The following is a 16109-nucleotide window of genomic DNA, read 5'->3' as shown; positions in this document are numbered from 1 at the left end:
CCAAGAAAGCCCCGCCAAGGTTCTGATGTGGGCACTACAAAGACAGACAGGGGCCAGGCAGCACAATCTGCCTGACTCTGCCACCGCCCAGCCCACAGCCCATCAAACACTGGGCAGGAACCAGGCACGCCCCAGGCCACAACAGTCCCTGAATTGAAAGCAGAAGAAGATGGAAGAGAGGCTGGTCTGACATGACTCTTTCTTGAGGACCCCATGCTTCTCTCAGTGATCCCTGTTTTCTTTCCCACTTGTTCCCAAACCATTGGTCTAATAGTCCACTTGGTCACCCTAGAATTTATCCAGGAGTTGACAGCATGCTTATTTATGCATAACTTTAGAGTCTTCTCTTACTATCATTAGTGACTCTTCTTGCGATTTAAGTAATTTTTCTAGGACTCTGTTGGCCACTCAAGTAGTCATATTCTCAGAAACGTCTTGCAGACGTGTGTCTTTAAATCCTGTTTGATACACCCTCCACTGAAATTCCCTGAGCCACAAGCCAGAGCTTCATTGATTTGGAGTAGTCTGAGCCCTCTGAGCTCCTGGCCTCACGTGAGCCTCTTAGCCATCCTGGGTCATCACTCCCCGTCCTCAGATCTCACTCCTTGTGGAGGAGATAGGAACAAACCTGAACAGGTGGGCGTTGCTTGTCTCTCCATCAGATTATTTGCTCCGAGTAGACTCAGCCATCAGCTAGTTTCACTCTCTCTCAGAACATGTTCTAAAAGCTTTTTTCTCATTCTTACATTTTTGGGAAGTAAGTTTCAGCTTCGTGTGACCATATTATTCTCATGGCTCCGAGTTACGTGTTTTATTTGGTTTTAGAGAGGGAACCTGTAGGGAAGAAAGCTCAGGAAAGTGAGATCTGGAATCTGGCTGGCCTGGGACCTTGGGCAGTTTATTTAATCTCCCCGAGTCTCGGTTTCCTTAATTGGAAAATGAGCCTAACATTGTTCGTCGTATAGTTTGCTTGTGACGAACACATAAAAGATGCTCCACGGATGCTCACTCTCTCTTTGAGCAAACATGTCTCTTTCCTCTGATTATACAGATTCTTCTCTGTTTGAGCCCAGAGAACTTCCTACTGTCCCCTTTCCTTGCTAGCAACTTCCCACTTCTCTTTCTCATCAGTGCCACTGAGGACCACTTTGCCTCTCTGTCCCTTCCAATCCATTTCTAGCTCTACTCCATCTTAAAAATTTCAGCCACAAACAGACTGCCGGCCTTTGTGTTGATCTTTCTTGAATCTATTTGCATAAACTTGGTTCCTGAGGAAAAGCAGGGCCTGCACACAAGGGCCACATCCCCGAGGGGCCACATCCCCGAGGGACCACATCCCTGCCTGGCCGAACCATCCAAGGGCCACGGGCCAGTTTCCGTGAAAGTCCTCTTCTTGGGAGAACCATCATCACTGACAACAATAAATCTGGCTATATAATCCTCCAAGTGTGAGGCAGGCAAATCCCTTGGCCCAGAAATCAGGCTTAATTGGAAATTAAATTGCATTTCCATGCCAACTGCAGGACGCCTATATCCACAGCTAATTTATCAAGGTGATGCCTCATCTCCAGGAAGCCCAGGGGAATAGAGTGGCTGCATCAGCAAAATTACAAGCTTGTACCTGATGAGAAGAACTTTCTTAAAAGCGCAACCTGAGCCCTTCAAGTTCCTCATTTGGGGTTTTGTGCACTTCTTGGCGGCCTCCTCGGCACAGGACGCATAGACGCTGTGCCAAGACTTGGAGGTGCGGACGCTGGTGGGACCCGTACTGCGTTCTGGCTGCTCTGGGCCAGAGGCAGGAAGAGAGTCACGTAAGCAAAAGCTTTCCAAGCCCCAGCACTTCACTCAGTTAACCAAGGGTCGAGTTGCTTTGGGAAGTAGAAGGTGTCATGGATAACATCACCGTTCAGAATCTGATTTCTATATTTAACACTGGTACTAACAGTTCACGATGCTCAAGTGTGTGCCAGACTCTTCAGCAAGCCCTTTGCGCACATTTATTCCATCCTCCAGGCAACTGTAGGATGGAAATGCACGATGATTTTCATTATCCTCATTTTACCAACAAAGAAACTGAGACCTAGAAAGTAAGCAACTTGCTTCAGGTCACTGCTGCCCTATTAGTAGAACTGGGATTTAAACTCAGCTTATTTTAAAGCAGAGCCTATACCTTTAAGTATGACATTACACTGCTCCTTTATTTTCCCCCACTTTTAATTTTAAAAGTGTCCAACTATAAAAGCATTGCAAAATTAGTTCTGGGAGCATGTACTTGGCTCACAAACTGTTGTCAATATTTTGCTGTATTTGCATTCCTTCTCTTTGTCTGTCTGTCTCTCTTTATGTGTGTGTGTGTGTTTGTTTTTCTGAATCATCAGAGTGGAGCCTGGGTGGCTCAGTCGGTTAAGCGTCTGCCTTCGGCTCCGGTCATGATCCCAGGGTCCTGGGATCGAGCCCCGCATCGGGCTCCCTGCTCAGCGGGGAGTCTGCTTCTCCCTCTCCCTCTGCTCCTCCCCACTGCTCGTGCTCGGTCTCTCTCTCTCTCTCAAATAAATAAATAAATAATCTTTAAATAAAATGAATCATTGGAGAGTTAGGTTCAGGGACATAAAACACAAGTCTGACTTAGAAACCACGTGGGAACCAGTCTGGCTGGAGGAGAATGCGGATGGAGGCGGGGAGCCACGAGCAGCAGGTGGGCTGAGGCCATGGCCGTGACCGCCAGGCCGAGAAGCTCAGGGCGTGCTCCAGAAGGATAGGAAGGCTGTGTACTGAGGTAGGGAAAGCACAGCTCTCACTGAAGGTCTCGAGAAGAAGGAAAAACCTGCAGATGTATATTCAGCAAATGATTTCCTTATGGTCTGATTAAATATACATGCTTGTTGAAGACAACGTAGATGATACAGATAAGTATCAAGAAGAACTTTAAAATATAGCCCTTAAGTCCAACTGAAACCCATGTTAATACATCAGTTTATTTCTCTTCTATTTCACTTTTCTGTACACATATCTATTCACAGATTGGACCCTCATTGTACATACAGTTTTGTATCCTGATTTTTTTTTTTTACCTAATATTATGTTAAGAGCATTTCTGCTTGTTTTTAAGTAGTCCTCAAAATAATTTTTCAAAGATTTAATATTGCTCCATCAGATAGATGAGCCCCAAAAACCCCACTCTTTTTGGACTAGAGTCCAGCTGGTCTCGATTGTTCACTATTACAATGTAGTAACCATGGTGAGCACCCCTGCATACCAGTCTCTGTGCACATCCCTGATCACCTGCTTAGAACAGATTTCGAGATGTCGGCTCCTGGGTGGAAGGGCTGGCTGGACCCTGGCTCTGTCTGGCCGTGGTGTGGAGGGGGCAGGAGAGGGAGAAACAGGAGGAAGCGCAGGCTGCAGGCCTCGGCAGCACAGCACTGAGACACGGTGATGGTGTGGACTTCAGGGACAGCACTGAGAATGGGAAGACAGTGACAGGAGAAACGCCGGCCAGAAACGATCAATAGGACTTAGCGAGATAACTTCAGGGTGTGAGACTGGGGACACAGAGAAACAGAGAGAAGGTGAGAGAGAGGTCTGCTTTGCTTTTATAAGGGTTGAGTGGAGGCACAGGAAGACACTCATAAAGAAGTGTTTATGATCTCTCCCTCCCTTCCTCCCTTCCTTCCTTTTTTTCTTCTTCCATCCTTTGAGCCCCTACTCTGTGCCAGGCCTTGTACTGGATGCTGGGCATTCTTAAATAACTAAGATATGGCCCCTGTCCCCCATGAGCTCGTAGTTCAGCTGGGGAGTCTCCTGCAGGCCTAGAAACTTAAGAGACAAGCCAGGGCAAGGGAGCGAGACTTGGGTGGCCCTGCTAGAGAAGAAGGCACAAGGTCAAGAGAAGAAGGCACAAGGTCACAGCCAGAGAGATGAGGGGCTTTGCTCTGTCTCAAGTGAAGAGCCATCTGCTGGGTGGCCACACCTCTGTGTGGAGCTGGCTCTCTCTTCATCCTGGTGCCCCCGGCTGCCAGCCCCCAGCCCCCAGTCTCTGCCTCAAGGTACCTACTTCAAGAGTGTTCCTCACTCTGGCCTCCGTTTCCCCACCTGTACACAGAAGAGGTTGGGGGTGCAGTGTTAAGAGTCTCATGCTGGTCATTTGCCTGAGTGGCCTTGACTTCCCTTCACATGCTGGCCACCATCAGGCTCTCAGCAGCTCGCTGGGGAGGACGGCAAAGTCCAAGGTATGACGCACAGGGGCTGGTTAGTGCTGGGGAGCCCCATGCCTGCTTTCTACACCACAGTGCCCGGTGAGACAGGTCCCCTGTATGTTGCTAAATGTCCTGCCAGAGCCCACCTGCCCTGAGGCTTTCAGATTTGGGGCTCAGCTTCCCACCTCCAGGGTAGAGGCATTCTTGGGGGAGACAGACCCAGGCCACAAGAGATGTTGTAACACTCAGGTTTTAGGCTTATAAAGCTAAGGTTTCACTTCCATACTTCCTATTTTTCACCAGGCGGAGACTGTTCACTGTGAATGGGCAGGGCCTGGTGAGGCACTGGACTGAATGGGTTGTTTTTTTTTTAGATTTTATTTATTTATTTGAGACAGAGAGAGAGTGTGTGAGAGAGAGAGCATGAGCGGGGGGCAGAGGCAGAGGGAGAGGGAAAAGCAGACTCCTCGCTGAGCAGGGAGCCCGACACGGGGCTCCATCCCAGGACCCCAGGATCATGACCCGAGCTGAAGGCAGATGCTTAACTGGTTGAGCCACCCAGGTGCCCCATGGACTGAATGGATTTTGAAGGCTCTGGATGCTAAGCTCATTCTTGAATGGAATGCTAGCCCTCCTGTCCCATCTGCCTAGAATAAGACTTTCTGCCACTGATACTCCGATTCTAGGTAGGGAAAGGGAAGGTGAAAAGCATGCTGGAGAAGTCTTGGATGCTCTTCTGATTTCGGTCAACCAGCCATTTTCTGAAACCCAGGAGGTTTGACTAGTATACAGAGGAGAGGAGAGAGGAGACATAACCTTGGTTCTTATAAACAGCAATAACCCATAAAAGTAAAAACAGGCCATAATTTGTTGAGCTCTTTATATGAACAGCATTGCACTGAACACTTGAGTGCATTACTTCAATAAACCCGCAAGACTGATATTATTGTGTACGCTTTCCAGCAGAAAGCAAGACTCAAAGAAGTGATGGGACTTCCAAAGTTCAAACAGCTTCCAGAGGGCAATGGTTGGCTTTGGAGTCTAAGGAGATCCAAAAATCATGGTCCCAGAAGGTCCTGGGCCCCCAAGGGCTGGAGCACGGGCAGGGGAGTCAGCTGTGTCTGCAGCCCCAGAGGCCTCTGCCCAGGCCTGGTCACTTCACACACTCACAGAGGAGCCTCCCGGCTGAATGGACAGAGGGCAAAAAGGAAAACAACACCAGTCCTTTCCCGGCAATGCCACTCTCTTCCCATGGGAAGAATACATCAAAGATGAACTAAATGGCCCATCGCTGCAGTGACAGGAAGGGGCAGCTCTCGGGATGGAGGGCTAAGGAGCCAGACAGATGGCTCAAGCCCTTATTCCCTATTGCAGGATCACTGGTGGCTTTGCTAAAGGGTAAGTGTGGATGGACAGACAGACATGGGAAGGTGGAATAGAGAACCAGGGCCTTTAACAGGAAGGTAGAGCAGAGCCTCTGGGGAAAGGGAAGAGGATTCGGAGGCCTAGATGCAAGGCCAGTTTTGCAGCCTGCTTACTGGGTGGTCTTCCCTGGGCCTCAGGCTTCTCACCTGCCTTGTCGACCCCTCAGCCTCCACTGAGTCCTGCCTATGTGCCGGGCCCTGCACCGACTGCTGAGAAAGCGGTGACGGTCATCACAGTCCCTGCCCTCACGGGACTGAACCCTTGGGGGGTGAGCCAGACCAGAAATAGGTGAATCAATGGGTAATGTCCTTGCACGAGCAGTAAGTGCTATGTGGAAGAACAAGGCCACATTCGTGGAGAGAAAGTGCCTGATGTGTGTGTGTTGGGGGGCTGTAGGGAGGGCATGTGCCAGACAGAGCCAGGCGAGATCTGACAGTGTCCAGGGGAGGTAGCAGTAACTGTGAGGCCAGCAGGAGCCGCAGGGCCTGGTGGCTGGGGCGCAACACAGCGAGACCAGAGGTGGAGGATGCTAATGCAGACGGCAGATCGAGCAAAGCCTGGAGGCCCCGAGAAAAGTCTGCATTTGACCCCAGACGTGTCAAGAAACCACCGGCGGCAGAGCTGTGAACAAAGGGATAATAGGATCCCTTTTGTATGTTCAAAATATGGGAATGGATGAACAGCAGTGCATGAATAGGTAAAAGAAATGATGGTCTGTCCATGCATGGAATATTATTCAGCCTTCAAAAGGAAGGAAATTCTGACACATACCTGGATAAGCCTGGGGAAAATTGCTAAGTGAAAGAAGCCAGACACAAAAGGACAACTGCTGTATGATTCCATGACATGCAGCACCTAGAACAGGTCGATTGGTACAGATAGAAAGGAGAGTGGTGGTTGCCAGGAGCCGGGGGAGACGAGAACGGGGAGTTGGTGTTTACTGAGGACACAGTTTCAGTTTGCGATGCTGAGAGGTTCTGGAGATGGACAGAGTGGGTGATTGCACAGGAGTGTGAGTGTGCTTCCTGGCATTGAACTGTACACCTCAAAATGGTAAAAATGGTAAATGTCATGTTAGGTACATTTACTACAGTAAAAAATACGGGAAAGGATGCTATGTAGAGGGGGTGTTACTTATCGAGGGCTGCCAATAACACGATGCCACAGACTGGGTGACTGCACAGAAATTTATTTTTTTGTGGTTCTGGAGGCTGGAAGTCCAAGATCAAAGTGCTGGCACGGTTGAGACCTCTCTGGTGAGACCTCACTCCTCTGCGGGCAGATGACCCCTGTGACCTCACGTGGCCTTTTCTCTATGTGTGCCTTTCTTCTTACAAGGACACCAGTCCTATCTGATCACGGCCCCCCCCTCGTGAGCTCATTTAACCTTAATTGCCTCTTTTAAGGTGCTATCTCCAAATACAGTCACACTGGGAGTGAGGGCTCCAACAAATGAACTGGGGAGGTGGCACAGTTCATTCCATGCCGGGGGGGGGGTGTGTGTGACAGTGCTGAGGGTTTCGACCAAGAGGGTGTTCCCTTAGTACTGTATGGAACCTTGGGTCCCCGTTTGGCTCTGTGACCTTGGGAAGTTATTCAACCTCTCCCATCCTCAGGTGGGAAAAGTGAGAGTCCGGAACACACAGGGCTAAGGCTGGACTGAATGTAGGGATCCCCAGAAAGCCCCAGCCCATAAAGAGCACTCAAGGGACTGTGGCAATTATTCTTCTTTGCACGGTGCCTGTTGAGCCTGGCATGACAGGCTGCTGTTTCTGGGCTTGGGAGGCACGGGCATGATTAACCGGCACAAGGATGCCAGAGCCTTCTGCGGCCAGTGGGCCTCCTGTTGTCCCAGGCTCTGAATGACAGCCGGTTCCCAGCTGATGCTCGCAGAGAGCGTGCGGCAAGCCTGGGCTTGGCTCTGCCTGCCAAGCGTAGATGGTTTGAAAAATGCCACCCAAACTGGCCCAGGGTTAATCAAAAGATTACAGAAAGAAAATTAGGGCAGGCTACCCCCGGCCTCCCAGACACAAGCATCAGAATCACATCTCCCTCCCTGACGCCCCACCCGCCCAGTTCTCTGCCTCTGCTCCCAACCCACCTCCTTCCAGCAAGAAGTGGAAACTGGTCAGGCTGACATTATAGAGGGAAGGCTTGCACGGTGCTCTTTCTTTCTTTCTTTCTTTCTTTCTTTCTTCCTTCCTTTCTTTTTTTTTTTTTGAAAGATTTTATTTATTTATTTGACAGAGAGAAAGACAGCGAGAGAGGGAACACAAGCAGGGGGAGTGGGAGAGGGAGAAGCAGGCTCCCCGCCGAGCAGGGAGCCCCATGCGGGGCTTGATCCCAGGACCCTGGGACCATGACCTGAGCCGAAGGCAGACGCTTAACGACTGAGCCACCCAGGCACCCGGTGCTCTTTCTTTCTTGTCCTTGCAGGCTGGGCTGTCCAGCCAGTTCTCCCCTATTTTCTGTTGTTCGGCTGGAAAAGATAGCGTGCGGTGGTGGTTTGCGGTGTGGATGGGGGACTTGGATCTCAGGGGGATTCTCCAGAATTGTGCTGGTTGAGTCAGAACAGAGGCCTTGACACCTTCATTTCTGAAAGAGCACGCTTGGCCTCTTGACCAAACTGGGGAGGCATCAGCTTTGTCCTCATTGCTTTCCTCTCTCGGATCTGAGTTTTAGAAATGGAGGGTGTGAAATGAGGGAGCCAAAGCCGGAACATGGAGCCCGACAGCCTGACTTCCATGTCTGGCTCTGTCCCATGCTGGCTGTGCGGCTCAGAGCCAGGCCCTTCCCTCTCCGAAGCTCCAAATTTCTCATCTGTAAGTGGGGCGACTAGAGCGCCCCACCTTCTCGTGCTTTTGCGCGTGCGCCGAGCTTAGAGCCCAGAGCAGGTGCCGTGAGGAGTGCTGCAATTTGGGGGATTGAGTCTTAAAACTCTAAAAGTGGACAGGACCTTCAAAATCAGCAACTCCCTCATTTTAGACATGAAGAAACTGAGGCCCAGAGAAGGAAGCCACCCCCTCAGTGAGCAAATGTGAAGATTTGGATTTGAACTCAGGTTTGGCTTCAAAGGGGTTACTTGTTGTAGGTCTAAGAACACAGACTGGTCATGTGGTGGCTCCATCCAGAGCGGACCCGGGCTGGCTTTGTGTTCATGGCCTTCCCGCCCTCATCCCAACAGGAGGAAGGCTTTCTTTTGCCTCCAGACTGGGGATCTGTGAGGAATACAGGGAGGGTGGTCAATGGAGGGGGTAAACACCTTCCCTCACATCTTTTCCTGGGGTCCTGGCCTCCTTTCCTTCCTGTTGGCCCCGGGGAGCCTCTGCTATCTCATCTCCTGCTTCCTCTCCTCTCCCCAACCCTCTGCTATTCTGTAGGGTCCTCAGAGCCTGGGTCCTCCCTCCTGCCCTCCTGGACAGGATGGACACTGAGGGGACACTGATCAGCCATGGCGGACAGCCCGTGTGGGCCTGCCATTGAGGGGCCAATCTCGCAGAACACGGGAAGACTGGAATGGAAGAGTGGCCAAGTGGCCCCAAAGAAGGACAGGCTTGACAGGTGGCAGGAGGCCGCTATGGGACTGTGGGGACCCCAGAGAGCACCTGGCCAGTGAAATGGGTGAGGGAGTGATGTGCGTGGTATAGGGAGGCAATGATGAGAGACAGGTAAGCTGGGATGAGAGCCAGTGGGCCTGGGGAGAGCCCAGGCGAGCTTGGTCCCCGCACTGGCTGGTGCTGGCTGTGACTGGAGAGGCAACAGTGGACCAGAACCCCCAGTGACTGAACTTTCTGCCTGTGACAAGGCACAAGCCCTCAGAGGTTCCTGGATGCCACCAGGGAGTGGGGCTGTCCTAACATGACCCAGTGCTGGCCTGAGCTGCCAGGACAGTGAGCTAGCTGGGACCCGGGGTGGCGGGCAAGTGCACACAAGCTGATCTGCTCACGGGACAGGTGGTTCCTCCTTTTGGCAGAGGGCTCTGTCACATCTCATAGGCCCCAAGGTTCCCAGGGTCAAGGCTATTGTTTTCCCAGAGAATTCTAGTGAATAGTCAGTCTCTCAATTCTAGAATGCCTGGTGCCTAAAACTTGGTGTATTTCCCCACTGACATGACCTCTCCCTCCTCACACTTGCCCTATAAGAAGGGAGAGTGGTGGGGAGGGTCCCTCATGGACTTGGAGCCCATTCAATGTCTGGCAGGTGCCCTGGCCCCAGTGTACCTATCTGGGAGGTGACAGTGATTTTGGAAGAGCATGTATGTGGCTGTCTTTCTGATCTTGGCCTGCAGAGTGTTCTATTCCCCATAAACCTTATTCCTTAACCCAGGCCATGCCACATTAAGGAATTTGTCACAACCCTTTGGAAGACAGAAAGAGCCCCAGCCGGTATAACAGTTCTTGACAAACCCACCTACACAATTAGTGGGAAGCTGGGGCACTCTTTGCTAATGACAAGGTGGGGAGCAATCCCCTCAGGGGTGTGTTCTCTAGCCCCATGGAGTAGAGAGGCAAGTGCCTAGTCCTGGCCCCCTTAGGACTTGGGTTCTAATCCCCACTCTGCCACTTACTGCCAGTTGGGCCACCTGGTCAGTTTCCTTATCTGGTAAAATGGTGATTGCCACCCCTACTCCCAAGGTCAGGACTGAGACAAGATGGGAGAGGTGCCTATGGCACAGCGCAAGGAGGGACCCACCGCTAGCCCGACTAGCTGCAGCCTGCCACTCGCGTCATCCTCACTGAGTTACAAAACAACCTTTGCACTACTTGTTGTTATTACCTCCAATTAAAAGGGATGAGCCTTGGCTTAGGGAGGTTGTGTACCTCCTCCAAGCTCACACAGCTGTTAGATAACGGAGCTGGGACTCAAGCTGGGCCTGCCTGAAGGCAGAGCCAAGTTCAAGGTCAGTTCCCCCAGAAGAGGAGGCAAGAGGAACAGTGTGTCTGTGATGGGTCCGAAGCACAGAGAGAAAGCTGGGGTGGGGGAGGGGAGTCGGGGCTCCAGGGCATTGTCCTTGAGATAAATCTTACAAGGTCAGCCCTTCTACCCCCTCCCCACCCTACAGCCATGCGGGTGGCCTTGACAGCTAGAAGCTCTCCCAGATTGAATTCTTCCCTCCTGCTGGCTTTGGCTTCGCCATCTGTGTCTGGGATGACAGATGGGTTCCCAAAGTGCAGAAGGAGATGGGTTTAAACCTCCGCAACCACAGTGGAGCCTGCACGACTTGGGTTCCCACCCGCGGCCCCAGGGTCTGTGAAGTGGCTAGGGAGCTGGCTGTGTAGGAAGAGAACCGGGCAGGTTCCCCAGGCCCTGGGGTTAACGGGGGGTCTCAGCCAGGAGCTGGGCTGCTGCTTAGTTAAAGAGCCGGGGAGGACCTGGCTCTGGGAGTCATGCTATTAACTCCTAATAAGGGAATAAGGTGTGGGAAAGGGCTCAAAGGTCAAACTTAGCACTAGGTGGGACCTTAGGAAAGCAAGTTCTGGAGAGGGGAATAGAATATTCTAGAGAGGCCACTCTCAGAGTCTGGGTCAGCTCTGAAGAAACCAGCAGTTAGTGAGATGGAGTGCCTGCCCTGAGGCACTCATGGTCCTGGGGATCAGCTAATAACTGCAGTCGTATCAACAAACATTTCCCAAGTACTTAATATGCAGGGAGCTCTCTTGTTTAATCCTATAAGGAGGGCATTGTGATTCCATTTTCTAGATTAGGTAACTGAGGCCGGAGAGGTGAGGGACCCTGCAGAAGACTTCCTGGCCAGCGTGCAGTGGACCTGAGAATGTCCCAGGCTGGCAACCCACTGTCCTTTCCACTGCATAAGTGGTTTACGAACTTTGTTTTGTTTTGTTTTTTAAATCAAGAGAAACTCATTCTTTAAATTTTGGAGAAATTCAGTACATGGAACAAATCAGGGTCAAGCTGAAGGAGCTGGAATGGTGTGCCGGATGTCCCCCCACCCAGCCTCCCTTCTTGGGGGACAAGTAAATGCCCTTCCTGAGACACCGAGAAAGCTCAGGCACAGTTCTGAACCATTTGGCTGGAGGCTCACCCTCGGCCACTTGCAGCTGGACAGAGTTCAGAGAGCGTTTACTGAGCACCTCCAGGACAGGGGCTTGCATGGTGCATCCTGGAAAGCTCCCACTCTACACTACCTCTCAGGACCCCTGGCGGATGTCTGCGCCCTGAGGTGCTGCTTCGATCATTTCATGCTGTCGGCAAAGCAGCCACTCTGGGCCCAGCACTGGCCAAGCAGCTCTGGGCGCAGTGACGAGGAAAAGCCCATGGGATCTCTGCCCTCACAGAGCTCAAGTCCGGTGGGGAAGACAGCCTTTAGCAAACATGTTTTTAAAAGGAACATGGATCACAGATTGTGATCAGAGCTATGGAGGAAAAGCTCAAGGTCAAGGACATGTGTGAGCAGGAGGACCTGATCAGTTCATCTCTGAAAAGGGCATTGGTGAGAAAAGTCTGGGCCACCCGCAGCTTAGACCAGTGGGAGAGGGGATTGCTAAAATCAGGGAGAGGTGGCTGTGGTCTGTCCGGGAATGGAAGGACAGGGAGGGGTGGTCTTGGGCTCTCCCCATTCTCCGGGTGTTCCTTGGGCAGGTAAGAAATAACGAGTTTCCCCCACAACCAGCAGGAGATGCCTGGTCCTGTAGAATCTTTACATTCCTCAATTCTGAAAGGGACAAAGAAAAATCTGTCTAAAGGTTGGATTATTCCAATTCGAGGACCCTGTGCAATGAGTAATGAGTAAGTGAAATCACAATTAAACCCAGCAATCATTAAACTCCTGTAATATGTCCATGTAGGATCTAATCTATAGTAACCTAGGGCTGGCCTATGCATAAAAAAGACCTTTTTTGCTCCCTGTTCCGGTCCTGGCCCTGCTCCCATGGTCATTTATTTAACAAATATTTAGCAAACACCTGGGCTGGGCAGAACACCGGTTTCCCAGCACGTGCCTGGCACAGACAGACCCAGGGCCGTGTAAACACTTGGTGCTCTCTGCAGAGTGGAGAGACACGATCCTGCCCCGGTGCCCACCGAGGGCCGCCTCCCTGAGCCCTGGCTATAGGAAACTGAGTACAGATGCAGGTCGGAGGAAGGCCAGGTGGCCACTAGGTCCCCGTGCTGGTCCCTTTCTGTGTCCCATGGATCCTAAGTCTCTGGGATTCTGAGGGGAGAGAGGTGCCATCCTGACCTGTGGTCTGGTTTCTCTGCAGAGGTTATGACTCCAGGGCTGCTCCCTCTGCTCGTGCCAACCTGCCCCCTCCTGCCCAGTCTGCCCCCCTTCTCATCTCAGCTGACGCCACTTTTGGAGGAGCCTCTGGATCTGCCTCAGGCTTCTCTTTGGCCCCCCTGCCTCCTTCCATCTCTGCGCTCAGCGTGCTGTCCAGGTGGTGTCTGGTGTTCAGCCTCTGCCCCACCAGAGTGCATGTCTTGATGGAGGACTTGTGTCATATTCTCCACGCGTCTAGTGTCCAGCAGTTAGCGTGGCATAGGGCAGGTGCTCAGTAAATAAATCTTAAGCAAATGATTGTAGGCAAATATGCAAAAGACAATATCTTCCTGCTCATTTATTCAAATAGCCATCTATCCTCTCTCTCTCTCTCTCTCTCTCTCTCTCTCTCTCTCTCTCTCACACACACACACACACACACACAACCTCTGCACATTCTCTCTCTCCCTGACTGACTCATTTTCTCACACTTAACTCTATTGCTCTGGTCTCTCCCCTCTGGAGCTGCCTGGAGTGCACAGACCCACCTGCAGCCAGCTACACTGAAGGCCTTTGACCCTGTTCCTGCAGATGGCATGGCCTAGGTCACCCTCTCCAGACCCACGCCCACCTCAGTCCCTGACAGCTCCCTCGCATCTGGTCACTGCAACACAGTCCGTACAGGGATCCCGTGTCTCAGCCTCCCTGGAGCCTTTCAACAAAGCTGGAAGGTAAACCGGTTGCAGGTAATGGACTCATTTTACAGATGAAGAAACTGAGGCTCAGAGAGGCTGAGGCCAGCACAGGGAGCAAAGCCAGAGTTGAGACCTCAGTTTCCCGAGTGTGGGCCAAAGCTCTTTCTGCTAAACCTCTGGGAAGCAAAGGCTGAGGCTCACCCCACGTCCCCTGAGACCCTGGAGCCCGTGACGTGGGAAGAAAATCCTGTTTGGAAGGACTGAATTGCGGGGAGGACTCTGCAGCACCTCTAATCCTGGCTCTCAGCTCCTCACCTCTGTCCATCCCACATGGGCCCCAGGAAATCTGCCCACAGCCTGACCCTCAGCATTGGGCTATTCGTCTCCCTGGGAATCCTGGAGGCGCAGCACCCCGTTTGAGGAGTGTCGTGCAGGCAGAACAGGGGTGATGACAGGGCTGAGAAAGGAGCTGGCAGACCTCACCATCCCTCCCCCGCCCCACAGTGGCTGTTCAGTTTGCCCCAGGCCAGACCTCCTGGGCCCAGAACACCAGTGCTCCAGCCATCACAGCGGCCAATGCAGCCTTTATCTTCCCTCCTTGTCATTTAAAAAAAGCCTGGCCAAGGTTTTGTGGCCCTGCCTCCTTCCCTGAATACCCGGCCCCGCTGCTTCCAGTGCATCTCCCCTGAACACTCTTTCCTCCTGAAAGAGGGCATGAATATTTAAAGGCTTTTTTTCAGCCAGTGAAACCGCATCATGCTGCTCCTCTCTCTCCAAATTTGATCTCCAAAAAGTTTGCCAGAGTCTCTCGAATGCCTCGCCCTCCCTGGCACAGTGTCATGGGGGGTTCCAGAGATAGGAGCTGCCCCGAGGAGAAGTCAGCCTCCCTTCGCATCCTGGGGCTGACTTGCGTGTACACAGTCCTAAGTCTGGTTCCCAACCACCCTTTCTGCTGCCTGGGGAGCTGCACCTACCCACCCCCTGCCGCCCCAGTTCTTGGAGGAGTAGAGAAGACGGACATTGACACAGGCAGGATCCGCAGAGGAACAGGGGTGCAAGAGAGCAGAGTGATGAACAAGGCCCCAGAAATGCAGGACCCGGCGAGAGAAAGCCCTTGGCTCATCAGCCCCCCGGGTGGATAGGAATCCCGCGTTCACGCGTGCGTGGTGGACTCCCGCGCGGCCGCCACCTCCAGCTGGCCTCCCCAAGCAGCTCCGTTCTGCGGAATTACTCACAGCCCACCGCATCAAATCTCTCTTTTATCAACAAGACACAACACTCCCTGGATAACTTCTTGAAACTCCAGTCACGCAAAGCAGCTTCCAGTGCCCTGGGAGGGCTTGTGTCCCTGTGCCCGCCTGTGACCAATCGGCCACACACCACCAAATCCATTTCCAAAGTTCCAGACAATTATGGCCGGCTGAGCTCCCTGGCGGGGTGCCCGCCCGCTCAGAGCCAGGACCCAGGTTGTCGGCAACCCCGACTCCCAGCCACCCATTCGCCCCGCCCTCCCCTGAGACCCCGGCACAGCAGAGCAGTCGCAGATGCCACGCCAAGGCACTTGGCCAGCCAGACCACATTAAGACAGAAAACGAGGGTCAAGGCCAGGCTCCCTACCTTTGCTGAGGGTCCCAGTGATGAGCTTAAAGATGGTCTGGGCACATTTCACGAACCCCAGCTTGCAGGTTTGGGAGCAGCCGCTCATGGTGGTAGAGGGAAGCTAGGCTCTGCTGTCGGCGCCCGAAAGGGAAAGCAGCCGCTTGCGTGGCCCTGGACCTTGGAGGCCGCCTGGGCAAACCCTGAGAGGCGGAGGTACCCCAGAAGCTCTGGGAATAGCACAGCTGCCTCTGCAGCGAGTCTGGCTTCTGCATCCAGAAAGCCTGCAGGGCACGAGGCTTGCTCCCTTCCTCCCTCCCTCCCTCCACCCCCTCCTGCTGTCCACTCAAGTCCTCACCACGGGAGGCCCTCAGGACACGGGGGGCCGGCCTGGGGATGTCCTGCCAGGGCACAGGGCGCTCCGAGGGAACCAAGGAGGAGTGAGGCTGAGCGGAGCAGGGAGGGAGGAGCTGGTTTCTCCCAGGCTTTGCCGACTGTCTTTCTTACATGGCAGTGGTAATGTAGCAATTAATACTCGAGTCAGAAGGGAGGGACTGCTACGCAAAAACACTCCACTCAGCAGCCACCTGCTTGCTCTCCCGCTCTTTCCTTCCTGGTGAATCTAATAGATCAATTCTCCCTGCCCTGATCGGGATGTGGGAGAAGTCCCCACGGAGCTGAAAGCGGCTGGTCGGCACTCGGGGGAAAGTTTGCAGGCAGCAGCTGAGCGGCCTGGTTTGCATCATGAAGTCGGGCTGGGTGGGAGCCCCGGGGGAGCAGACCTGTGAGCCCCCCCCTCCGCACCAGCAGCAGGGGCTCCCTGCCTCCAGGACTGGGAAGGCCAATGCTCTGACCACCTCCAGCTCCAAGCGCTCCGACTCAGAGTCGGCCAAAAGTCTGCGCTCTCATCGGGATAGAAGTGCGATTCGCGCTTTCCTCCATGAAGAAAGTATTCCTCAGAAATGCCAGAATAGAATTCAA

General features: G+C 52.8%; 1 protein-coding gene across 2 annotated transcripts in view; it reads right to left on the bottom strand.

The window, feature by feature from the left end:
* The window catches only part of KCNIP1 (potassium voltage-gated channel interacting protein 1), a 331798-nt gene extending 316561 nt beyond the window's left edge, over positions 1-15237 (bottom strand). For both annotated transcript variants that reach the window (XM_035014062.1, XM_035014079.1), the window contains exon 1: positions 15150-15237. In XM_035014062.1, coding sequence (XP_034869953.1) covers positions 15150-15237 — 88 coding nt within the window. The remainder of the gene's footprint in view (positions 1-15149) is intronic.
* Positions 15238-16109: the final 872 nt, after the last annotated feature.

This window comes from Mirounga leonina, unplaced genomic scaffold (genome assembly GCF_011800145.1).
Source record: "Mirounga leonina isolate KUSES-001 unplaced genomic scaffold, KU_Mleo_1.0 Mir_104, whole genome shotgun sequence".
Classification (NCBI taxonomy): domain Eukaryota; kingdom Metazoa; phylum Chordata; class Mammalia; order Carnivora; family Phocidae; genus Mirounga; species Mirounga leonina.
The sequence above is the reverse complement of the archived record's forward strand: the minus strand, read 5'-3'. Positions and strand labels throughout refer to the sequence as shown.